General features: G+C 41.8%; 1 protein-coding gene and 1 pseudogene across 1 annotated transcript in view; one reads left to right on the top strand and one right to left on the bottom strand.

Moving 5' to 3' along the window:
- Positions 1–1,231: 1,231 nt before the first annotated feature.
- LOC132431911 (extended synaptotagmin-1 pseudogene) lies at positions 1,232–19,045 on the bottom strand (annotated as a pseudogene).
- Positions 18,912–26,550, top strand: part of SLC4A7 (solute carrier family 4 member 7) — a 123,438-nt gene continuing 115,799 nt past the window's right edge. Inside the window, exon 1 of the mRNA XM_060022070.1 lies at positions 18,912–19,091. Within this exon, the coding sequence (XP_059878053.1) occupies positions 19,044–19,091 (48 nt within the window). The 5' untranslated portion in view covers positions 18,912–19,043. The remainder of the gene's footprint in view (positions 19,092–26,550) is intronic.

The raw sequence follows: 26,550 nt of genomic DNA, 5'->3' as shown, positions 1-26,550 counted from the left end.
CATCAGTATTTTGGGAAAAAGGGAAAGTATAGTTTTCACCGAAAGGCCTCATCCAGGTCCTCTTCTTCTGTGAAGTACCAGTATTTGGGAAAAAGTATCAGTATTTGGGAAAAAGGGAAAGTAAATAAATCTAAAAATAAAAATTTGTGTGTACCAGCCACTGTGATTTCACGCACAGCACATTCCTGGGGAAGGTAGTTGCTAAAATGGCCAAGGTCACAGAATGAGAGTTTTGGAAAACACCTGTGAATCAGAGGATTGTGCCATAACCTTCAAAGCACATGAAAATGAATGGAAATGCATCCTGTTAAACTATTTCCTAACAGAGGTCATTCAGTCATAAGAACACTTTCAGAGCACGAAGAAGCAGGTTTGTTGAATATTGATGCTGTAAGTGAAAGAACTTAAATTTAGCAAATTTGAATCTTGGCTTATCTATGAATTGTCAACTTTTAATCATCCTATGGATGATTTGTTTTTGTTTTTTGGGGTTTTTTTTGTGGTACGTGGGCCTCTCACCATTTTGGCCTCTCCCGTTGCGGAGCACAGGCTCTGGACACGCAGGCCTAGTGGCCATGGCTCACGGGCCCAGCCGCTCCGCGGCATGTGGGATCTTCCTGGACTGGGGCACGAACCAGTGTCCCCTGCATCGGCAGGTGGACTCTCAACCACTGCGCCACCAGGGAAGCCCTATGGATGATTTTTAAATGATGTCCATTTGGCTTTGGAATTTCTTACAAGAATTTTGGGAGGAGCCCACTGATCATCTTGGTTTGGGTTTCCCCAGAAACGGACCTGAGACAAAAATTCAAGGGCTAGTAGTTTCCTGGGGAAACTATGTGGTTTTGTTTGTTTGTTTGTTTGTTTGGTCTTTCAAAAAGCTGTATTTGGCATAAGCTAATGCCACTGCTAGTGCTGCCAGTGGCCAGGCACAGACACAGAAGGTCCTGAGGAGCTGGGCAGAAAGGAGAATGTGCAGGCAGAGCAAGAAATAGCCAGCTCACGTCCCTGTCCCAGGAGCCCAGAAGGATAAAGGCCGTGCAGTAAAGGGTAACATACAGTCCTCCTCTTTGGTCACACAAAGGCCCTATCATGGGCCTGGGAGGTGAGATGGCTGAGGGGTGCAGGCTCTGCCCTCGGACTCCAAGCTTTAGGCTCATCACATTGAGGTGGTAATGCAGTCAGAGGCGAGGCAAGGAGACAGAGCAGTCAGGGTGGTAATCTCTGGCTCCTAGGAGCTGCCCTTGTCCTTGTCATCCATGAGGTCATACCACTGGACTGCACCCTGGGAAAGGTCTATCTCAGCGAGGTCCAACTGCACCTTCCTCAGCAGCTCACGCTCTCTTGACATGAAGGAGGAACTAGACTTCACAGAGACATCCAGCTTTCGCCGAAAGGCCTCATCCAGGGGCAATTTCCACTCAAACTGTTCATTGAATTCAGGATTTAGGGTCCTCTTCTTCTGTGAGGACTTCCTCTTGGTGCCCCAGTTCTTGTCTGGCAGTAGCAACAGTGACACGTAGGGGTCGGGGGGATACCGTCCATTTTGTCGAAAGGCCCAGCAACTGTGAATGATGCTGACCAGCTTGCGTTCTTCACTGTAGTACCAAACAGTCAGTTTCACCTGGCCCAGAGTCCAGGCTGGAGCCTCAAGGGGACTGTCACTGTGTGTTAGGCGCTGCCGGAGCTCTGGGGCTGAGGAAGTGTTGTGAGGGAGTCCCCCCCCCACCCCGAGCTCTGGTTCTTCGCTCAGAGAAGAGGAGCTGTGGCTGTAGCTGTGGCTGTGAACTTTCACCCCTGAGTGCTGGGACACCAGGATCCCTAGCTGTGCTTGCAGTAGCTTCTGCCCTGGACCATTGCTGAGCACAAACCAGTGGTCCAAGCAGAGCTGGTCAGCCACGAGGAGCTCAGAGAGAGGCAAGGATAACAAGCCCAGTGTGCCAGTCCCCTCACCCGGAACCTGCAACTCCAGGCTCTCAGAGTTTGGTTTCCTGATGAGAGAGGAGGCACTCCTGACATTTGGAAAACAGTCTTAGTTTTATGAGAAGTATTTCCCAAAGCAAGAGTAGCATAAGGGCTGGAAGGCTTGGTACCTTTTTGGAGCTGCAGGTCCTCAGCTCGCTCCAGGTAGACAGAGAGCAGGGCTGCGCCAGTTCTGCACTCTTCTCAGTCTGGATCAGACGGTTCATCTGCAGCACCGCCTCTAACTCAGCAGCAGTGGGACGGGGGGGTCAGATGCAAGTGTAGGCAGCCAGATGAGACATCCTCCAGGGTCAGCCACTCATCAGGGAAGCCATTGTTTAGGACTGTGGTGAGACTCACTTTACACCTGCCCAGAAAGTCATCCTTGTCCAGGTCCTTGTCAAAAACCTCAATCTCTAGCTCTTGGCCTGGAATTGATGTGACGATCACCTCAAAGGCCTCGTTCCAATGGGGATTGAGATCTTCCTCAACAACGCGGCTCTGGAAGCTTCGTCCTCCCAGATTTAGGAAATGTTAGATGGTAGCAGGTGATGATATAGGGATGGAGAATGCAGCCTATCAAAGGTAGTCAGGAGCTTAACCCTACTGTGAAAAACAAAACACACTGGAGAATTATCTTGACGGAAGGGCAAGGAAGCAGGGGTACTAGTCACCAGGGCTTATTGTTCTCTCAACTTCAGGTCTGCTTTGTGCCCAGGGGGAGCAGTCTCCCTGGGCTTAAGGAAGTGGCCGGGAGGGACAGAGAGGCAGAAACTGACGGTTGGAAGCCTGCAAATCAAGCCTGAGGGGTGCATGCAGGGAACTGTCAAGGCAGCCTCTGCTACATTGATGGTCTGAATGTATTTTTCTTGTTATGATATTAAAGTTAGTTTCCATCCCTGAGAATGTGCCAAGTTGTGGCCAAGGGAGAGAGAGCTGGCTGTGTGCCAAGAAACAGGAGGAAACCCTTGTGAGATTAGACATTTGAGCATGGGCTGGGCACAGGGCCATGGAGGGTTGACAGCAGCCTGAGCAGGCACTCACGCCATAGGAAACGTCCTGTAGATGAGAGCTCATTATGGTCACCAAAGGTGAAAGATGGGGGAAGAGATAAATTGGGAGACTGGGATTGACATATACACACTACTATACATAGAATAGATAACCAACAAGGACCTACTGTATAGCACAGGGAACTCTGCTCAATATTCTGTGATAACTTACATGGGAAAAGAATTTGAAAATGAATAGATATATGTATATGTATACATATACATGAATCACTTTGCCATACACCTAAAACTAACACAACATTGTAAATCAACTATAGTCCAATAGAAAATAAATTTTAAAATAAATAAATGAGAGCTCACACGAGTAGTTTCCTCCAGTCGTCCATTTGGACCATAAGACTCCTGAGCTGGAGAATAATGGCAGAGTGGAAAGTTTTCAGGTGGCAGTTACCTTGGTCCTGTGCCAGGTGTATTACTCACTGCTCACAAAACTCCAGCTGGTATTTACCACCCAGCAAAAGGGGAAAGAAAAGAGAAGTTCTTCTGCTGATTTTCATGTCATAGAAGGCATGAAAGAGGAGACAATGCATTGAGGAAGAATGAGAAAATTTTCCCATGGTCTTCATTTATTTTTATCACAGGATATCAGTTGTTTGTACCACTTTAGGGAAAATAAGAATCTAAAGAGTTTTGATTCTTTAACTAAATTTTGTTTATTAGCCTCATATCTAAGGAAATCACATTTAATCGGCTCACTTCCTGAAGAGCTAGTTTGATATCCTTGACTTAGATTACTGCTGTACAGTTAGGGTCAGCTTCCCCCTCTCCTCCCATGCAGAGCTGAAGGGCAATGTTGGGGCTACCAGGACATGCAGTAAAGGATGAACAAGAGACGTCCTGACCCTGCACATTTTCTTATGTCTTCACTAAGAAAATCCCCCTAAAAATTTAATCTGTTAAAAACCAGCCAGGATCATATTACCAAAGAGGAAGGTGTTTAATTCATTCATTTATCTAACAAATATTTATGTACTTTATGGAAAATGTACAGAGAGCTGAGAGGGAGGCAAAAATGAGTGGGCCATGTCTCTAGTCCTTAGGGAACTTATTGGTATTCAACACGGAAGGCATGAAAGCAATTAATTATAACCCAACACGAAGTGAAATGGTACTCTGATATCCTGTGAGAACATTAGTGGTGATAGCCCTTCTCTCATTAAGTCTTATTACCCTTTTATTTCATGCCACATTATTTAGTGGTTTTTAAAATTTCTGCCCTCAATGGTTGCCTATGGCTTTCCCAGCTCAAATGATAACCTTCTTATGGTCGGAAAGGAGACAGTAAAAGCTGTGTTTCCTGACCTTTAAGTGTGTACAAATGTCCACAGTTCTGCACATCCAACAAGCTCCTTGGACCAGCTCTGCTATCCCTTACAGCACTCGCCACACCGTTCAGCAAATCAGATTCAGATTCCAAATTACTTTTGAAACTATCAGTCACTTTTATTGCACCTGACAGGAAAGCTAGGGATTGCTAAAATACAGTAGATACTTCATGTGCTCAGAAAGTTGTAGGGCAAATTGAATGTGTTAGGATACCATCTCCCCAACATTTACCCCATGATGCTATTCTATGTGCACAGGCCTAAAGATTAAACAGAGACACATATCCCATGCTTTTTAAAGGGAACGAAATGTGTCTTCATATTTTACCTGTGGTCCATTTATGGAATTGCTGAGATAACATTCCCCCAGCGTTGTTATATTTGCTTTGCAGAGTAAGTTCTTTTGTAAGGAAGGGTGTGGAACTGAGCGCTGTTAACAGGCCCCAGAACAGCGCTCAGGTTTCAATGCTGTGTCACAATTTTAGAACAACGGGTGGCCAGAGCCTATAGCTAATCTTGTCCAGGCCTCCAAAGAAGCATGCTCAATGCAGGTTTCAGCCTGCTCTGTCTTGATACTTCTGCTCCCCACCTACCAGATTAATATTGAAGGGAATTCTACATGCCTCAATCTTCTGTATCCAAGCTCTTCCTTATACCGTGCAAGTCCCCTTTAGTTACCTAGTGCCTCCCATACCTCCCCAAACTGCCCTCTACTGCCTCTCCTTTGACCCTGACTGCTCTCTCTGCCAAATTTCCCACTCTTTGGAACTTTTCTTCTTCGCACTGCAACTTGAATGATTTTATACAACATAGGTCTGATCAAGTCATTCACTGTCTTAAATTCCTCTAAATGTCTCCCATTGCCCTCAGAAAATGTTGGAATTCCCTAATATAATGGAGAAAGCCCCCTCTTCCCACTTGCCAGCCCTGAAATGTGTATTCCTGATCTAGCCAACCTCTTCAGGTCCTGCAATGTCCCATGCTCTCTACCCCTAGTTCATCCAGGGCTATTTCCTCTGTCTACAATCTTCCTCTGGTTTTATTCCTCCTCTACTTTAGGTTTCACTGAGCAGTATCTGTACTGGGGACTCCTTCCTTGACACCAGGACACAAGCTACCATGGTCTGCTTGTGTTTGTATCAATGCTCTTAAACGCTGCAGGATCATTTCCTCTTTTCTTATCTGCTCTCCCTGTTAAGACATAGAGGTTCCTGGACAGGCCTTGTCTTTGTCTTGTTTGCATGCTACACATGTGGCCTAGCACACAGTGGGTTCTCACTAGGGCCATCTTCAGGAGCACTTGGAAGGGAGATGAACATTTGGGGTTTAACGCTCATCAGTGCAGTCTTGAAATTCTGAATCATTTGTCTTTGGATTTAATGTTTTATAAGTGAAGTCAATGGAATGATGGAGCATGTAACAGGGGCGTGGAGCCTAGGCTCCCACCTGGTCCCACCTAGTTCCACCTGGTCCCTGGGAGGCTCCTCCACCTCCAACCCGTGATCACTGTCTCCCTCGCCCATTCCCCTCCAGCACCCCACTTTGGTGCAGGAACAATGAGGGATTGGGCAGGTTCTTGTGCTCACATGTGGAGTCCTGCACAGAGTCTGCAGCATCTGTGAGGATATGCACTCTCTTTGCAAGTACCCATGTGTCCAAGGGGACATGATGCTGAGCAGCAAATAAAAAACGAAAGGACAGATTGAGAAGGAGACTCAGAAGAAAAAAACAAACAAACACTTTTTTTCTCCTTTTTGAACAAGGTACCCTGCATTTTTATTTTGCACTGGGCCCCACAAATTATGTAACTATCTCTGGCTCTCCATGAGTGTTCGTTGAATAGATGAATCAGAGGAATTTGATGAGCCAAATGCATGTTTCTTCAAAGCAACCACCCTGATGGATTTTCCAGTAGTTGTAATTTCCTGTAACATTTTTGGAACTTCTTTTTGAGAAGGTCACCATTTGGTCACAAATATTTTTTAAACATTTATTACACCAGGTTCTGGTGTACAGCAGTGAACTATTCAGATAAGGCTATGGAAAATCTTCATCCTTAAAATTGCTTTGGGGTGGATTTACTTCTCTAAAGAAGTCAGAAGTCTCTGAGGGGTCATATCTGGTGAATAAAGCGGGCTATAAAACTAAGTAATATCAATAATACCACTTGGGACTAAAATAAACTTTTTAACTATGGAACCATAAATTAAAAACACTGGGTTTCTTATGTGAGTAAACTGGTTCTGAAGATAATTTTCAAATATAAGTTTCAAAAACATTTTGAATTACTTTTAGTAAATGAAGAGTATCTCAAGGGGACTAACTTGAAGCATAAATTATACTTTAAATATAGAAACTCTGGAGTAAATAATTTTTGAAGAAAGCTTTTTTGGGTAATTTCTGTGTTTTTAATTTTCTTAAACATTACTTTTTCCATCTAATTCCATACACAAGAGAAATCTGCAGCTGATCAAAATGTGGTTATTAGTAATAACCTGCTTCCATGATCGCATTGTTCTTACAATGTCCATCATGATTTGTTTGCTTCTCTACTAGAGCTTCCAAATTATGATTTTGTTCATCATTTTTGGAGCCCTGTGATAACCTACTTATTCTGCAGTACATCTCCTATCTAGGCTGGTCCCTGTTAGCTGTGTTATTTTAACCTCTTAGCGCCTTAGTTTCCTCATAGGATTGTGAGGAATATTAACACATGAAAAGACTTTAGACTACTACCTGGCGAACAGTAAATGCCACATAAGAATTTCATTACAATAATTGCTATGATCTGGCCCCATGCATCCAGGCAAGGTGTAGGCAAAATTGTTCTCTAATGGGACAGACAGTAGATAATTGAGGCTTTGTGGGTCAGATGATCTCTGTCACAACTACTCAAGTCTATTGTTGTAATGCTGAAATCACCCTTAGACCATACTTTTATGAATGGGCATGACTAAGTTTTAATAAAACTTTATTTGCAGAAACAGGTGGCCGGTCAGTTGTGCCCATGGGCAATTCATCTGCTGACCATCCCTGCCCCCCACCCACAGACACACCTTTTTGACAGGTGAGTGTGAAAGCTTACCCAGGAGTCAAGAGTAAGTAGCAATGGTGACCTCAGTCCTCTGAAGTCCAGGTCACAGTAGTAACAGGCTTCTCTAGGTGTGATGGCCCATAGTGAGGGCAGAGGTGCCATCTCTGTGGACAGTGCCATGGGGGCTGGTGGAGGTAGTAGAGTAGATAGGCTACAGCTGGAGAACTCCATGTAGCTCACTCTCCAGAATTAATTCTGTCCTGACAAGTTGATTCAATGAGCATTTTATAAACATCTGCTCAGTGGCTACGTATGCAATCGTTTACTGTATTTTCATGGTAGCCTACTGTATAATTTATTTAACTATACAAGGGCCATATTTCAACCAATTAATATTCAATACTCATCTCTAATTTAATCTTTCAAAAACTAGAGAAAAATTTTTTCTATAATATTCTTTGCCTGTATAGTTCTTGGTGAGTCTAAATATTAGAAGAAAGTGGAACCCTATTCAATTGTACTGGCCCTTCACCTGCTTGGCAATCTCTTCCCCTCAGAGTGGCCTCAAAGGAGCCAGGAAGTTATGTCTTGTATTTTTTTTTCATATCAGATCAGCATGCAATATGCTTGCCTAAGTAATAAGTATTATCTAGATAGATAGGTAGATATGGACAGGATATTTGTTTTCTCTATGAATGTGATGTCTTAATGTGTCTGGCAGTCAGCGTCTCCTCTTTTGCAATACTCTTCCCGTTTTGCTCGGGTACTCTCCTTAAGGTAACAAAAGGTCACTCCCTCCCAGAGTATAATATATTCTACGTTCCATTGTGCTTTCCAGAGGCAGGGTTTTACCTACAAGCTTGAGGATGATTCAGACTTAAAGTGGTCTCTTATTAGATACAACAAAAGAAATTTTGATTCACTGATTGATTGATTCAAGAAATGTCTACTCAGCTGCTCATCATATGTACCACACAGGTCCTTGGAGGGGCAGGAATGAATAGATACCATTTCTGCTCTCATGGAACTTGCTGTTTGCTGGTAGAGGCACATGTTAAACAGTTATCAAACAGATAAGATAGCATGTAATTAGAACTAGCAAGAACTGATAGAAAGGAAATGAAAGTTTGTAATATATCTCAAATATTGCTGGTCATAGTAATCATCTAGGGCCCTTGCTAAAATAATGGATTTCTTTTGGCCCCATCACAGATATGCTGAATCATGATCTCTAGGGAACTCTATATATTTCACAAGTAGCCCAGACAATCCTTATGAACAAGCACACTTGGAAAACGCTGGTCGAACAGAATTTAAAGCAAAGACGACTCTAACTTCCAACCAGGCTTTCATTCTAAAGAAGGCTTATTTGGCACATCTTTGAAGATTGGTTATAATAAGTGGCAGAAAACTTCCAATTCAAATTTGTGTTTGCTGATGCTGATGACCTATGGACTTGAATGCCACCTTTATGAAACCTTCATTAGGTTGCTAGGCAATGGGCTACTCTACCAGCTGGATTTAGTTTCCTAGATACAAGACTTTCTGAAACTCCTGCAGTTTTCTTTCTCTTCACTAAAAAAAAAAAAATTCTTATCCAGAAAATATGCCATTGAGAATATTTATTTAATAACTTAACAATCTTCTCCCTTTGGAACCCCCAGCATACTCAACAGACTTCATGGCAGGCTTTAGTTTAACCCATTCAGGTTTTGACTTGGCCTCAATGAGAGAAGTGGTCCCTCTTAACAGGTTATGAATATCTTTATACTGTATTTACACTGTTTAGCTTTAATGTGTTTGGCTTTTTAAAAGTGGTATTTAAGTTTGGAATATTCCTATTGTAAAACATTGTAAAATTTCCACTAGTATTTTAGACTATTTTGTATTAAAAATAATGTTTACAGCTTTTTTCTCAATTAAATATAATTTATTCATAGTAGATATTTGTAGAACCTACAAAGAATGAAATTTTAAATTTAGAAATCACCCATAATCCTACAACTCAGCAACATCTGTTAGCATTTTAGTCTATTGTTAATTTTTAATATTTTAATTAAATTTTAATATTACTTTCAATTGATCACTCATTGATAGATAGTTATAACTGGGATTATACTCTATATCAAGTTTGTATCCAGATCTTTTAACAAAACTTGATACCATGAGCATTTTTCCATTAAAGTTTAGAATGTCTTTTTGATGAGTACATTATATTCTATCATACTGGTATGCAAACATTTATTTAATAATTTTTTCATTGCTTCAGTTTTATATGGTTTTAAACTTTTCACTTTCACACATAACATCGGCATAAACCCCTTTGTATGTAAATCCATATCTGTAGCTATGACATCTTACAAGACAGTCCTAGTCATGAAATTGCTGGATTGAAGTATATGCTTTTTTTTGAGATTAATACATGCTGCCAAATTGCTTTTCAGGAATTGAAAGGATTCTATCCTTGAGTAGATGGATCCACAGGGACCAATAAACACTAGGAAATAGATGTGATTTATGGATGCACCAATTAGCCTCCATGTGTTCTGTGATCCCAGACTTGTATTCCTAACTCTGACAATATATTTTCACAAATGCATACCATTGGTAGCACATGGAAAGAGCCATATCAACTTATCTCTGCTATTGCACCAAAGTCTTGAAGAACATGTCTTACTGATGATAAGTACCAGGCTATCTTTATATACAAAGGGCAGCTAATGACTGGAACCGTGGTCTGTATCTCTGCTTATATTATAAGCACTATTGTTAATTGTTGTTTAAAGGGGTGATACAGCTAGTGAATAATAATACTAATCACTGGTGAATAATAATACTAAGATTCCTATTCGTGGGGGATATATTCTCAGTCCTCAAACGGAAACAAATTCTCAGTGCTTTTTCTTGTTAATTGTCTCTAAGAAAAGATGAAATGCTCGTGCTCATTACTTCATACCTTGTAAAATATCTTTTTCAGCTTTCTCTCCCCACTCAACTTTCAATTGTGTATAATGTCTCCATGAACCTTAGTTATGAAAAACAAGTAAAAGGAAAGCTTACCTTTTCAGTAACTTTTCAGTCCTAGTTACCCCAAGTTACAAGGACACAATTATATTTAAGAGAAGTTGTTGTGTGGGTGGGTGTGCCCAGTGATGTGTGATGAACTGCTATTCCCACCAAATGAATCAATTGGTATAAGAAAGGTACCATAATTTATTTGAATAGACTGGGGCTTGGGTTGCATGTGTGTGTGTGTGTGTGTGTGTGTGTGTGTGTGTGTGTGTGTGTGTGTGTAAGACAGAGAGAGAGAGAGAGAGAGAGAGAAAGGGAAAAGTATGTGTCCTGTTTCACATACAAGTGCAGGTCGTACCCTATATTTGGCTTCTGGCCTCAAACAGTGAAGATTGCAGAAATCTCCAGAATGATGAGAACATTCAGAAGCACCTCAAAGGCTTATGTTCCCACTTAATCTGATTTCTTTCCACTCTCTGTTGGCAATTCCTTACCAACCTGAGTTTAGCAAAGCTACAGAACAATGAGAGATACTCAAACTGGCCGGGTGGGGATGAACCCCTAACCATAGGTAACTGTCTTTAAGAGAAATCTTAAGGGAGAGGGACAGTGTGGGTGTGCGACAGGAAAGGAGGCTGGAAGAAGACACGTAGAAGTGGAAGCTGCTCCTACCACAGGAGGAGAGAGTCTCCACACCAGAGTTCTAAAAAGTAGCATCCCCAGGGCTCTCTGTAGTTAAAGTAGGTACAGCACCATTCTGTCAAATATTTTCTTATGTATTATCTTATTTGGCTTTTGCAACATCTTTGAAATAAACAGAACAAGTATTACAGGTCTGCAATCCTTTATTTGAAACCCTTAAGGCCAGATATTTTAGATTTCAGAATTTATCAGAATTTAGACAAGTGATATAATGCCAGTTATGTATGTTATGAAACACCCCTAGTAGAGTCTGGGACAACATCCTGTTTTCAGACACATTAATATTTCAGTAATGAGGAATATGGGCATCTACAGTAAGGAGATAAAGACTATAAATAGCCTCATCTCAGTCTAGGTTAGGTTTTTGTAACCAAATGAGTTATGAAAAGCCATAAGTTTTTCAGAGATTTATGAAGTTTGCAACTGAAGATAAGGAATTATGGCCTCAATTATCCCCATTTTATAGATGAGGAAACAGAAGTCCAGAGGCATTAAGTGATATATTCAACGTTAGTTTTAGATTATTTTAAAATGGGATTATTATGAATATCCCAAGATTATCTAAAACAATATAAGTACTTACTTTAACATTCACTCATGGAAAGTTTTGTTCTGAGCATTTTGATTCCTTGGCAAAAAATGTTTTTTCTATCTCTGCCTCCCTGAAGTCTATTACGTTTTTGTATTATGTTTCTCAAAATGGGACCTTGAGATTTTAGATTCCCCTTTGGTTCAGATGAGTGCTTCTCCAAAATTCATTGTAGTCTCAGTCATGAACATGGTTGAAGGGAGCACTTTCGTAAAAGGGGTAAACATTTATCGAAACTTAACTATATATAAAGAGTGGTTCTGAGAAGAAAAAAAATAAGCCACAAGGGTCTTTCAGTGCTTCCCTAGCCCAAGCACTAAGAGGAATAGTCTTTGGAAGGCAACAAAAATATAAACCACACTCAGATGTGCCTAGGTGTGACCAATATAGACTCTGACTTTGAAAGAACACTGCCTACATCAAAACATACAACACTCTTTAAAAGGAGTTTGCTGGCACATCTCGGAGTGCCAATCCTGTACTCACTTGCCGCTTGTTCCTCAACAGTAGATGACACTATTCCAATGCCTGAGCAAACTAGATGGTGACCAGTGACTATGAACTGACTCAGAAAACCTCAACATTATTGAAGAAACAATGAGCTGAGAGTCAGCTAGTCTAGTCCAGTCGGTCCCAGGCCCCTTCCTAACTTGCTATGTTATTTGGCCATGATAGTGCTTACAATCTTTAGTTTCAGTAATTATAGTTACTTTTGAATATATGTGCATAAAAGAATTCAGAAACAGACACACAAAAGGTTTTGTATGTATTAGTAAGAAACCAAAATCGTTGAAAAGGGTCCATTGTACAGAGAGTTCCCCTACGTGACCTGCCCCCACACAGGCACAGCCTCCCCCATTATCAACATCCCCCACGAGATGGTGCATTTGTTACAACTGATGAATCTACATTGACACATCATAATCACCCAAAGTCCATAGTTTACCTTAGGGTTCACTCTTGGTGGTGTATATTCTATGGGTTTAGACAAATGTGTAATGACATGTATCCGTCATTATGGTATCATACAGAGTAAAAATACTCTGTGCTCTCCCTATTCATCCACATTCACCATCCCCCCACCAATCCCTGGCAACAAGTGATCTTTTACTGTCTTCATAGTTTTGCCTTTTCCAGAATGTCATACAGTTGTAATCATATAGTATGTAGCCTTTTCAGATTGGCTTCTTTTACTTAGTAATATGTATTTAAGTGTTTTCAGTGTCTTTTCACAGCTTGATAGCTCATTTCTTTTTAGTGCTGAATAATATTTCATTGTATATTCAGTTTATTTTTTCTATTAACCTACTGAAAGACATCTTAATTATTTCCAAGTTTTGGCAATTATGAAGAAAGCTACTATAAAACATTGGTTTATGTGTATACATAAGTTTTCAGCTCCTTTGGGTAAATACCTAGAAGCACAATTGCTGAATCATATGGTTAGAGTATGTTTATTTTTGTAAGAAACCACCAAACTGTCTTCTAAAGTGGCTGTTCCATTTTGCATTCCCACCAGCAATGAATGAGAGTTCCTGTTGCTCCATATCCTTACCAGTATTTGGAGCTGTCAGTGTTATGGATTTTGGCCATTCAAACAGGCGTGCAGTGTTATCTCATGGTTGTTTTAATTTGCATTTCCCTAATAACATATGATGTTGAGCATATTTTCATATGCTTAACTGCCATCTCTATATCTTCTTTGGTAAGCTGTCTGTTAAAGTCTTTGGCCTATTTTTTAATTGGGTGTGTATTATTTTATTGTTGAGTTTTAAGAGCTCTTTACATATTTCAGATAATAGTCCATTACCAGATGTATCATTTGCAAATAATTTCTCTCTTAAAATGCTTTTTTAAGTCTTGAAGGGGAAGTGTCCCTATCAAGGAAGAGGAATGATGGTGATCGTGGTGTTACATTGTAGGTGAACTGTATGTGTACACATAGATTTCCTGTCACATTTACCTTGATCTTAGTGATCTGTATCCTTCTCTCTCTCTCTCTCTCTCTCTCTGCTTAACTCTTCAAGTAATAATATGCTCCAGAGTGTCTGGGAGGATACTGGCCTAGGGATTTAGTGCTTCAGTGGAGACAGGTAAATTTCACAGACTATATACATCCAGATCAGTTTTCAGTTCCAGACATGTTTATCCTGAGGACATCAAATTTAACCTGTTCATGGACATGGATCATCTTTGGTTGTTCCTCCTGCAGCTTCTAGACCTAAGGAGTCACTATGTTCTATCAATTTTACTTCCAAACTATCTCTTATATCAGACTTACATTTTCTATTTCCTTTGTCATTGCCTTAGCCCATGCTTTGTAACCCAGGGCCATCCAATAGAAATATAATGTGAGCCACATATGTAATTTAAAATTTTCTAGTAGCCACATTTAAAAATGTCAAAAGACATAGGGGAAATTAATTTTAATGTTTATTTAACCCAACATATCTAAAATATTTTCATTTCAACATGTAATCAATATGAATAACAAGATTCCACTCTTCTTGTGTGTGTCAAATCTTTTAAGCTTGCAGCACATCTCATTTAACATGTGCCATATTTCAAGGGCTCAATAACCACCATGTTGAGCAGTGCAGTTTGCACCAATCTTGTTCTTAGCATCTCTCCTTTCCATCCTTTTATATAGTCTGTAATATATCATTTCCCTCCTTAATGCCCTCTGATGATGTGTCTGTAACTGCATGTAGCAAAAAGTCCAATTTCCTTAGTGCTGTTCACTCATTCATTCCATATTTTTTATGTACCCACCATGTGCCAGGTACTCCAGGGTGTCCCCAGTGACAAGACAGGTGTGGTCTCTGCCCCTGAGAAGTGTAATGGGAATTACACTCTAATGGGAATGTAAGCTCCTCAGGGGCCTGGTGAATAAGGCTCTTCCTTTTGTATGAGCTTAAGCCCACCTTTTTCCCACCTCATGGTTTCCCAAACAGATAATCATAACGAATGTGTAATGAGTGTTTCTTGTCTGTTATGTACTCTGCCTTATGCTCTCACGGAACACCCATGACAGTGCCACTATTACCCCAATTACAGTGTCCAGAGGGGTTCTAAAAAGAAGACTGGCAAGGTGGGTGACTTGCCTACAGACACAACCACTAGCACAAAGGGAATCAGCCCCATGCAGTTTGCCTCCAGAGAGGAGGATGCTTTGCCATTGGACTACCCTGCCTTTTCAGGTGATGCCATTGATTTTGTTGTTGCTTCTGCTTGTAATGCCCTTCTTCTCCCCATGCTTATTTGATGAAGTTATGCCTTTATCATTCATGACTCAGTTTAAATCTACTGTATCTCTGTAGCTTTTTCAGACACCTTCATATGCATCCTTTTCTCACAGTTGACAGTCCCCTGCCCCTTCTACCTCTAGCAAAAGTCATCCCACTCTCCTTCATTGAGATTCCCACGTTAGAGTGTACATATTGCATTGCTGGCATTTGTTTCTATATCAGTCTCCACTCAGAACTCCATGAGATCAGGTCTGTTTTTTTGTCTTGTTTCAGCTTATCTGTAGGCCTAGCCTGCAGAAATAAGAGGAACAATTTTTTCAACTATTTTCCTTTTGTCTTTTCCCCACTGAGGCTGCTCTGATGCTCTTGTAAACACTATTCCAAGGATTTTAGTTTTCCTTATAGAATCAGATGATTGGGAATATTTAAGTTTCAGCTAGCACCAAGAAGAGGCAATGAAGAGATAAAGAATTGTCAAAGGATCCTCTGCTAAAGGATGGTTCCAAGCTGTTCAAAATGACAGAGAAACTGCTATTTTTCTTTAAAAAATATGTTCTGGCTCATAGAGAGTTGTTGGTGGGAAGATTATTCACGCCTCAGGATGAAGATCTTGCCAAGGGGTTGTATCCAAGTCCCTGCTAGTATTACCTACTGTTCCAGAAACCCAGGAAGTGTACTGAATCTGGGATATAGCTAAATGTCATTAATTTTAGGTGCTACAAGTTCATCATGAGTGATGAATTTAGGTTCAGATTCACCTTTGGTTAGCAAATGTTTCCCTGTGCTACATTTTGGATGAGTATTTAAAATACTAAGAGAACAATTTGCCTTTCAGAACCTTTGAACATTTTATAGCCATCACCATTTGCATGAAAGCAATTTTAATACATTATCTTCTTTACTTACTGCAACCATCGCCTCGGGATGAACTCTGGCTGAATATGAATTAAGTGGGCAATTGAGAGTAATCAGTTCTATAATTCAGACCTTTACTACACTATTTTTCCAGCAGGTGGGATGAACTGAGGAGTGGAAAAAGTGCATGGCAACAGAGAGGTCACTCAAAAAATAATTGTGGATTAAATAAACCAAGGGCTTATTATTTTCTTTTCACAAGTTGGATTAAGAGAAACTCATTTTCTAGCATGGTCTCCTGAACATATATTTTTAAGCCCTTCTTGAAGTTGCCTACTTAGCTCTTTCAACTCTGGCACCAAGGGTGTAGGTTCCTATTTTGCTCCTGTCACTACTTTGGCCACATCCCCAGATTTCTCCCAGGATGCTCCTAGGTCTTAAAGGAAGTTTACCTCCCCCCTTCCCCACCTCCCAAATTCATTCAATTAACACAGGTACTGAAAGCTTACAAAGGCCAACCACTCTTCTAGGTATGCTGGGAATATAACAGGAAAATGAAACAGGCAAAAAAATTACTGTTTGCATGAAGCTTACATGGAGCAAACATTTTTTAAAAAATTAATTAATTAATTAATTAATTTTTGGCTGTGTTGGGTCTTTGTTGCTGCGTGCGGGATTTTCTCTAGCTGCGGTGAGCGGGGGCTACTCTTCGTTGCAGTGCGGCGGGCTTCTCGTTGGGTGGCTTCTCTTGTTGCAGAGCACGGGCTCTAGGCATGCGGGCCTCAGTAGTTGTGGCACTCGGGCTTAGTAGTTGTGGCTCGCAGGCTCTGGAGCACAGGCTCAGTAGTTGTGGTGCACGGGCCCAGCTGCTCCATGGCATGTGGGATCTTCCCGGACTAGGGCTCAAACCCGTGTCCCCTGCACTGGCAGGTGGATTCTTAACCACTGTGCCACCAGGGAAGCCTGGAGCACACATTAATCTGTGTTTGATGTTAAAATTAATCGATAATTTAAAAATTAATTGATAGTCAACCTAAGAAAGAAGTGGACAATTTTATTCGAGCCAATCTGAGGGTTATAACCCAGAAGATAGTCTTTCAGAAGGCTCTGAGGACTGATCTGCCCCTTAGAGGTCAAAGCACAGCTATGTAAGTTTTTGAGACAAACAGTTATATATCAAAGTATATTGACAGTTTACATAGTCCAACAAGGTGATAGTGGGTCATTGTGACCCCTTACAGGATTGAGAAAGGAATGTTATCTCCTAAGGAATTACCTTGCTGGTGCCAGGAGGATATTGCCTTTTTTTTTTTTTGGCTAGTAGGCATTCCTGTGTCTTCTAAGGGGATCTAATTAATGTGTAATGCAGATGCACAATACACATGAAAGGGGAGAGGGTAGTGGCTCAGATGGCAGAAAAAAGTGCATGTTAAATTTTTCTTGTCTTGCCTTTAAAATAATTTTGTTACATCAGTGTGTGTGTGTGTGTGTGTGTGTGTGTATACAGACGATAAACATAATGAGGCATAAATATATAGAATGTTATAAAAGAATAACTGCTGTATAGAAAAATAAAGCAGAGAAAGGGAATAGAAGATGTTCTGTATACACTAATTAGTTTTTTGGTAGGGAGGCTGCATTTTAAGAGACCCCAGAACTAATTCTTCAATATAAATCATATTTACCTTGTGATGGTATGGGTAAAAGTGATTGAAGCCTTAAACAACTTTAGGAGGCTCTTTTATTTTTTTTTGATTCCAGTTCCTCTCTTTCTCCATATTCTTTCCTTTTCATTCTTGTTTCATCTTTTCATCCCTTTTGCTTGTTGCTGTACAACTTTCTTTAATGAATCATTAGAATGGTGCAATACAACACTTCCACTAACTAGGATTTAAAACCAGTTACCTCTCTGAAGCTCAGCTTCTTCATCTGTAAAATGGGGATAACAGAAAACATACTGTGGTGTTGTGAGGATTAGAGATGCAGCATGTTTGCCTTAATGTAACAGTGTCTAATTGTAGGCTTCTTTATACAGTAAGTGAATAATGGGTGCCCACCTAGAAGTAACTCTCTGGGAAATTTAGAAAAAAAGGGGACTAAGACCCAAACCAGGAAGGAGTCATCCAGCATACTTAACTATTTCTGACAAAGGGCTTTACTAATATCTATTTTGAGATGGATAGGGTAAGCGCTCCAGACTTGCTGGAATATAAAGTTTCCTTCCATAGCACTGATTTAGCTCTTCCCAGCTAATCTTTTTGTTCTCTTTTTTAAACACGCAAGACAACCTAGTAAACAATAATGCCTCTAATAAGCATGCTATGTTTCGGGTACGTTTAAGGATAGAAATTCACTTGATCCTTCAATGACCCTGTGTAGCAGGCACCGTCACCATGCGCAGTTAGAGCTGTGGATATTGGGGGGGGGGTGCCCCAGAGGGTGGACTTGGGTGTGGGTGCCACAGTGGTGCCCGGTCAGGGGCGCAAGCACACAAGGACACCTGGCCAGGAATGCTCCCTGTTTCACTGGCCCCAAGTTGGAGTTCGTCACAACAGAACAGAGAAAAAAACCTTGCAGCACTCCTAACGACCCGTTAGTTCCTTTGGGGTTCCCGTGAGCGCCCCTGTAATGGGCAGCGACCTTCTTCCCTCCTGCCACGAGGAACGTGGTTAGGAGGTAGGCGCCATGGTGACCCCCAGCCCCCCTCGGACTAGGAAAACGAGCTACACGCTAGTCTTGGTCACTTAAGATTTTACAGAGGGGCGGGCCTCCTGAGGAGGTGGCGTGGCGCCGGGATGAGTGTGGAAACCCGAAGGCCTCCGAGTGGCTGGAACGCCCGCCTCCCTCCCACCCTCCCGCTTCACCTCTGGGCTGCCTGGCCGCCGGGCCAGGACTCGCCTGGGAGGACCCCGGCCAGCCGGGGGCGTGGCGCCAGGGGGCGGGCGTGTGGGCGGGGCCTAATGCGTCACGGCCTGGCCCCGCCCCCGGGCCTCTGCGGCGCCCTCCTCCCCGCCTCGGCCTCCCTCCAGCTCAGTGCTTGCTCCACGTTCCACGCTGCGGCCTCGAGAGCCCGCGAGAGGCAGCTTCGCGGTCTCCGCGCACGCGCCTCAGTCTCTGTCTCACGGCTTTCCCCACGCGAGCGCCTCGCTCACGAGCGCACGTTCGTTTCCCCTCGCGCGTCCGGCTCTCGGCCGCGGCGGCGGCGGCGGCAGCGGGCGGACCGCGCCGGCTGGACGGCCGACCATGGAGGCGGACGGGGCCGGAGAGCAGATGAGACCGCTTCTCACCCGGGTAACGAGAAGGGTGCGGGCGGCGGGGCTCCTTGGCAGGCGGGCGCGGGGCGCGGCAGACAAAGGCTGGGGCGCGGCGGGCCGGCCGCAGGTCCCGGGTCGGGCCCCCCCACCGCAGGCGGCCGGCGCGCCGGGGCAGCCCCTTTGTGTGACCGCCCGGAGCTGGGGGCGGGCGGCGCGGCGCCAAGGAGGCCGGCGTGGGGGGCCGGCAGCGCGCCGCCGGCATCCCGGCTGCCGCGTCCCGGGGTCTCGGCATCCGGGGGGCCCGGCAGCCCGCGAGCTCGGCCGGTCAACAGCCGGACAGGCGCCTCCTCCTCTCCGCGGGGCTCGCCTCTCCTTGCCGGCGTTCCCCCCGTCAGGTCTCGGTTCCAGTGGCCTTGGCGCTGGACTTGAGGTCAGACCGTCGATAAACCCATCCTCTCCCCGCGAGGAGGAGCGCGGCCCCACCTGGCTAAGCCACAGGCCGTGGTGAGGAGCTAGTTAAATCTTCTCCGTCTTCCCTGTTTCCCCACCCGCCTGCCGCACGCTTTGTTCCGGGACTTCTCCGGCCGCGTGGACGAGCCGCCTGCGTTGGCGGCCAAGGCTGCGTCTCAGTGCCGACTCTGCCCGGCCAGCCTCCTCCTCTCCTGGCGAGAACCCGAGTGTCTTCCTGCCGCAGGCCAAGTGCAAAGTGGAAGGTGTTCTGACCCTGCGCGCTGCTCTTTACAGCAGCCTAGCAAAAGCGCGTTTTCCGCTGAAGCTGGGGGTGGCTTCAGGGTGAGATGGGAGTGGGGGTGGGCTTTCAAAAGGTCGGCATTCGCATTTGGGATGCCGGACGGGTGGCCCACGCTCAAGAAACTGACTTCCTGCTTTCATATAGGATGCATAGGTACCCACGGTTGTGATTCTTTCCTCCCTTCATAGTTCGTGACTCAAAGGGCATAGAGGTGTTAGAAATTTTCCTGCTTCCAGCTCTTACTTGGTGACCAGGAAAGGAGGGAAGGTTGCAGTGAAAAACGTCCAGTCTTTCACAACTAACAGGAAAATTGCTTTTCACATATTTTTATTAAAGAATTTCACTTATCCCCCCCCCACTCCCCCCGTCCTTTTAAAGGTTATTGTACGGGCCTGGAGAGTAGCCATTCATCATTTCAACATGTTCAACTATAAATTCTCAAAACGTGGAGAAAAACTTAGTCTCCAGACAGTGAAGTCATTTAGCAGTGGTTTTTGGGAAGATCACTCATATTGATGGTAATGGAATCCTGGAAGCTCGTTTGTCCTAAGGATCTTCTGTAATTCTTTGTGTGGCCTTTGAATAAACTGTTTTAGATGTATTTCTTAGCACCTTCCCTGATACTATGTATCAGATACACTTGGCTGTTCTTAAATTTATTATTTGCAAACTTTCAATTCAGAACAGTAAAGAGCCTCAGCGTTTACATAAACAAAGCTGGAGAGAAACTATGATGTGTTCTCAAATATTGCCTCCTTAGCTAGCAAAGGAGGCCTCTGATAATGCCATTGCCTTCTAAATCATTCATTCATTCATTGTGATAACACTACTTAGAACCCATTCTGTAGTACCCAACAAGACAGAACCAGCTCTGCTCAAATGAGGGAGACAAATGACAAAGGGATTATCAAACACCGTTATTAATGGCATGGCAGGGGAGCATTTTGGAAGGGTATACCTCCTAAATCTTGGGAAGATAAGACTTGGCTACAGTAACCATGTACAAATTGATAATATAAATCAAATATGGTAAGCTATCATACAGTCTAAAAATAGAATGAGAGAACAGGAGAACTGTTGGTTTAAGTAGTAGAGACTATTACTTGAAAACTGGGAAGAGGAACTATTTGTATTGACAAAATTAACTCTTTCCTCACTGATTTTCCAATGGTAAATGCATGTCATAAAAGTGGAAGATTATGGTATTCATCAGTCATAACTTCTCTAACCCCTAGCCAACTGCTTAGCATAGTAAAAAAAAAGAATAAAATTATTACTCCTAAAATTCTATCTTAGATAAGTAATTATGCAAAAATTTTTGAATAAATTGGTGGCAGTTTATATTACTCTGAAACTGGAGCCCATCTGTTTCATAAATCAGGCTCTAAGGTTTCTTCTGCTCTTAAAATTCTGTAATTTTCATTGATTATGGTTTTGAGGAAAGGCATTTATCTTATAGAAAAAAATGCAACTTTTGTTTGCTTTGTACAAAAACTCATTATCCTAGGCCTCCCTGAGAATTGATTTGAACTGTCATTCTTATTTTCTGGTATAGATTAAATCCTGTTACAACAAATAGCACTGTTTAGAAGGTTCCCAGGTTTTAGCAAATGTTCTACTTTTAAGCACTATATGATTTAACAGGATTCTGTTAATAATTGTTATGTAATTTCATTCATTTTACCACTACCTATTAAGTATCTCCTAGGTGGCAGGCACTGGGGATATAAGCAGAAAAGGTAGGCAGAAACCTAACCTCACTGAGTTTATTTTGGCATGTGTAGTGAATACAGTGATAGCATTTGCATTCCTGCTAATTCCACTTGTGAGTGCCAGTTAAAACATTTTCATGAGTTAGAAATACTTTTAGAAAAGTAGTTGTTAGTAGAAATGAAAGAATTTAACAACCTGGTATGAATTCAGTGGTGATTGGCAGTAGAAGGTGTTTTGGTAGGTCTTTAAGTATGCATTCTCTTTGGGGAGCTCTCTGACTAGGTATGGTTAGCTCTAGAGATATTAAGCACCCCAGGCACATTATAAGGATTTTAGTTCTCTTTTGGCCTTATAGTTGGTACCTCTGGGCCACGATCTGTGGATATGTAATAAAGGGAACAATAGCAAATCTGTCAGCAGTCCAACTGAAACTGTGGGACAGTTGAGTTGGATTGAAGAATTGGTTTATTTGGTAACTGAGCTGGGGAAGTACACAGGTTTTCTTCTAAGAGAACTTAAGATATGAAAATAGAGTGTTTTGTTACACTAAACTCCTGTTAATTGAGTAGGTTAAAATCGAAAGCCAAAGTAACCTGGTGTTGGAGGAACCTGGTATGTTATTTTAGTGGTATGTGGTGTGCTAAAACCTTGGCACTTATACTTGTCAACATCCTGTAATGGGTTTTTCTTCCTCTTTCCTTCCCTTTCTTTCTTACTGTATTTTGCTGCAAATGTGATCTTAAAGTAGATAGTATCTGCAACTCACAAAATGGGCCATTTATATCAAGGAGCATACAGGTGATTCATAGGGTTAATATTATAGATTATTCATTGTGGCTTTTGATTTATATTATAGCTTTCTCTTATTGATTAAGGATTCTTCTATAGTTACTACTTTTTTGCATACATTATTTCCAATTTTGCAATAAGCATGTATCAGTAATAAAGATAAGTGTTTATATATGTGAAGGTTCAGTTAGCTACCTCCCCCTCTTTTTTAGCCTCCTTTTGAACAAGAGAATTTTTGATTCCTGTACAAAGCGGGTATATTCCAAGGTTCTAACTTAAAATGAAGTTTGCCTCTGTTTTTGTTAGCAGACAACTTGATGTATTTTGTTGAGTAGTACTCATTGAATTTTACAACTTGGGGAGACTTTTAGGATTATTTGTAATTGTAGTTGACCCTTGAACAGCACAGAAGTTAGGGGTTCTGACTCTCCATGCAGTGGAAAATCCTCTGTATCTGCAGTTCCACATCCACAGATTCAATCACCTGTGGATCGTGTAGAGATGTGGTATGTGTTTGTTGAAAAAATATCCGCATATAAGTGGACCTGCGTTGTTAAAGGGTCAGCTGTATAATGATAATAAACCATGAAAGGGTCTGTGGTTGGCATAGTGTTACGATGGTGTTTGGTGATGCTGCTGCTGACAGTCTTCCTGAGGGCAGAGGGCCAGCAGACTGGAGTAGTCCTGGATTCCTAAAGTACTGACTCTTTGCTTCCATGGGCTGAATGCTTTTCAGTGACTGCTGTAAGATGAGAGTGGCCAAACACTATTTCAGTGCTTGATTTAGGAAGATAATGAGATTATGCTATAGATTTGCATATTTATCTGGAGCTGTTGTGGCCTTTCCCGCTGCGGAGCACAGGCTCCGAACGCGCAGGCTCAGCGGCCATGGCTCACGGGCCCAGCCGCTCCACAGCATGTGGGATCTTCCCGTAACCAGGGCACGAAGCCGTGTCCCCTGCATCGGCAGGCGGACTCTCAACCACTGCGCCACCAGGGAAGCCCCATAGTTTGAATTTTGATAAGTTTATTTAGAGCAGTTTTTTGGGGGGGCACAGTATCACAGTGAAGGGTAAAACACAATATACCTTTCATAACAAAATAGAAAAGATGCACTAATATTTTTAATATTCTTTCTTTTTCTTTGTAGAGAGTGTTATGTTGACTGGTATCATTTGGTTCTCATTCTTTTCGCATGTCAGGCAGTATAGAATCGCCTTCTCTCCGGATTCTAGGACTGCATTGATTCTTTTTGTCAGATTGCTCGATTTGGAGAGCTGTTGAGTTGTATATCATCTCTCATGAGACATTTGGGAAATGGATATATCTTTGAAAATGGATTCACATGTGCAAGATGCCTGTACTCATATAGAGCATGAGAAGGGACAAGATGATACTCAAAATCTTTTTTTCTCATAATTTCCCATAACATAATTAACACTTGGTGCTTTTGTGCTTGGTGCCTGTTCTTTTATATACAGAATATTTTCAGCCTAATACTACTCTTTATTCTGGAAAAAATACTGACAATACTTACACAGAACTCCTCTCACTTTAGGAATTGATACATTCAACAACAACAAAAAAGGAATAAAGCAAATTTATGTATAGTAGACTCTTCCCATTGAGTTCATTGGAGATGTTTCTGTTAAAATAAGTCCTTAAGGAACAAATTTTTGTTGAGAATTCAAATTAGAAGTTCCCACTGTACTATACTTTGGCTACTGGGATATTATCTTGATCTAGAAAACATCTTTCCTTTTCAAAATTTTAGCACTATTTAATATTTGCCATGGGTGGGTGGGATTCTGGGGGGACGAAGTGTCAGGGAAGGGAGGGAAGAGGGTATTACAGGGCTGTGTTTGTCTGAATTATGACAGATGAAACTTTAGCATCAGGCTTGATGAGAGGAGCCTGGACTGGGCTTCAGCCCCTACTGGTTCTGTCTTCCAAATGCTCTTCGGTATCACCCTCAAAACCAAATGTGGTGGCCCTGCATGTATCACCTTTTCAATTTAATACCTCTTCTCTCCTAATCATTATAGCATGACTGTAATCATGCTTGGGGATTCTTTGATCTGCATTTAAAGCACACAGAATTTTTTTTGTTTCTCCTGGGCATTTACACAGTCATGTTCAAATTTGCTGCAGTTATATTTCTAGTAGATACTACTGTCTAATGTAAAATGTATTGCGTTTTTAAAATCCCAGATAAGATTACACATTGTATAAGATGAATTAAAGGCCAACTTTCTTAATCCTGTAAGAACCTAATTTATTTATTTAAAATAAGAGACAACTGTGTAAAAATCAGACCACAACCCCTTGTAAAAGTTCCCACAGTAATTTAATAGAATTTACTTTGCCTGATATCATTAATTGTTAAATATGATCCCTTTGAGTATGCTTTATTCACTTTGCACCAAGGAACACCTCATGGCGAATTTTCTGCTGGTTTTTCATTAGCTTTGCATGAAAAGTACTCTGAGTTCTGTCCTAGAGTTGGGTATTGATGGTGCCATAGATAATATAGCACTGTCTATTTAAAATTGCTTCTAAAATAGATATGCCCATGGGGACTGTGGAAGGGCCTCAGGGGTCCGTGAATCCCCAGAAGCTGAAAAATTTTAAGTTTATATGCATTATCTAGGAGAGGGTCAAATAGTTTTACATTCAGATCTCAAAGGGGTTTATAATTCAGAAAATAGCCAAGACCTAGTCTAAAAATTAGCTCAGTTTGGTTTTGTGCCTTCATTGAAAGTTCATAGTCTTATATTTTGCTTAATTAGATGACAGTAGTTATTATTATTATTTTTTTGGCAGTCATTGATAAGAACTTTTTTTATTAGAAAGTAATACAAAAATATAAATAAAATTATATTATTAGGTTGTATTTGGCTATAAGTTACATAACTTCAACTCCAAGTGATTTAACAAAAGGAAATTTACCATCTTGTTATCTCACATGATGAGAATACAGACTTGGTAACAATTCAGCGACTCATTGCTTTCATTACGAACTCATATTCCATCCATTACTCTACCGTGCCATTTAGTGGGGAGGCTTTGGTCTTAGACTGGCTCTCATGTTCACAAGGTGGCTGTAGCATTTCGATCACATTCTAAAGCAACGTTATCCAAAGACAGCAGAGACCCTCTGTTGTGCAACATTTTTTAGGAATAAGGAAACCTTTCCCAAAAGCCACTTGACAGACTTCCCCATATGTTTTACTGACCAGAATTCTGTTACATGCCCTTTTTTTTTTTAACATCTTTATTGGAGTATAATTGCTTTACAATGGTGTGTTAGTTTCTTCTGTATAACAAAGTGAATCAGCTATACGTATACATATATCCCCATGTCTCCTCCGTCTTGCATCTCCCTCCCACCCTCCCTGTCCCACCGCTCTAGGTGGACACAAGTACCGAGCTGATCTCCCTGTGCTATGCGACTGCTTCCCACTAGCTATCTATTTTACATTTGGTAGTGTATATATGTCCATGCCACTCTCTCACTTCGTAGATGACAGTAATTATTAAATTCACCCCAGTATTTGCTAAAGTTTGTTTTGCAAAATACTATACACCTGTAGAAGGTTTTGCAAAAGAACCATCCTGTAACCAAATTAAGTTCAGCAAATGTCATGTGCTATACTTTTGGGAGATTCACAGTGCACAATTAAAGGCTCTGAGAAAGACATTCAGCTTTGATGGGGAGAGAATGCAGCCATGTGGGGTAGAAATTTCTGATGGTTCTTACAAAATATGAACAATAGGTCACTGGGAATTCCCTGGCAGTCTAGTAGTTAGGGCTCTGTGCTTCCACGGCAGGGGACACAGGTTCAATCCCTGGTCTGGGAACTGAAACCCCGCATGCTACGCGGCGCCCCCTCCCCGCCCCCCTGAAAAAAAGTAGGTCACTAATATGTTGTGTTATTATAAGTCTAAGAAAGCAAATCCTATGGTATTTATAATTCACTTTGTTACAGTAACAGGAGAGATTTGAAAAATGTATCACTTAAGAAGATACTTTGGAAGCAACATGATAGGGCACTGTATGAATAAATTATGGTATATCCACACCGTAGGTTGCTACAGCTATGAAAAAGGAATGAGGAAGATCTCTGTACTGATGTGGAGAGATCTCTAGGATAAATTGATTTAAAAAAATCAAGGTGTGGGTCAGAAGATACTATTTCATGCCTTTTCTCTAAGGGGAGTAATAAGAATGTATATTTGTACT

The sequence above is a fragment of the Delphinus delphis genome, chromosome 10 (assembly GCF_949987515.2).
Source record: "Delphinus delphis chromosome 10, mDelDel1.2, whole genome shotgun sequence".
NCBI classification, from domain to species: Eukaryota; Metazoa; Chordata; class Mammalia; order Artiodactyla; family Delphinidae; genus Delphinus; species Delphinus delphis.
The sequence above is the reverse complement of the archived record's forward strand: the minus strand, read 5'-3'. Positions and strand labels throughout refer to the sequence as shown.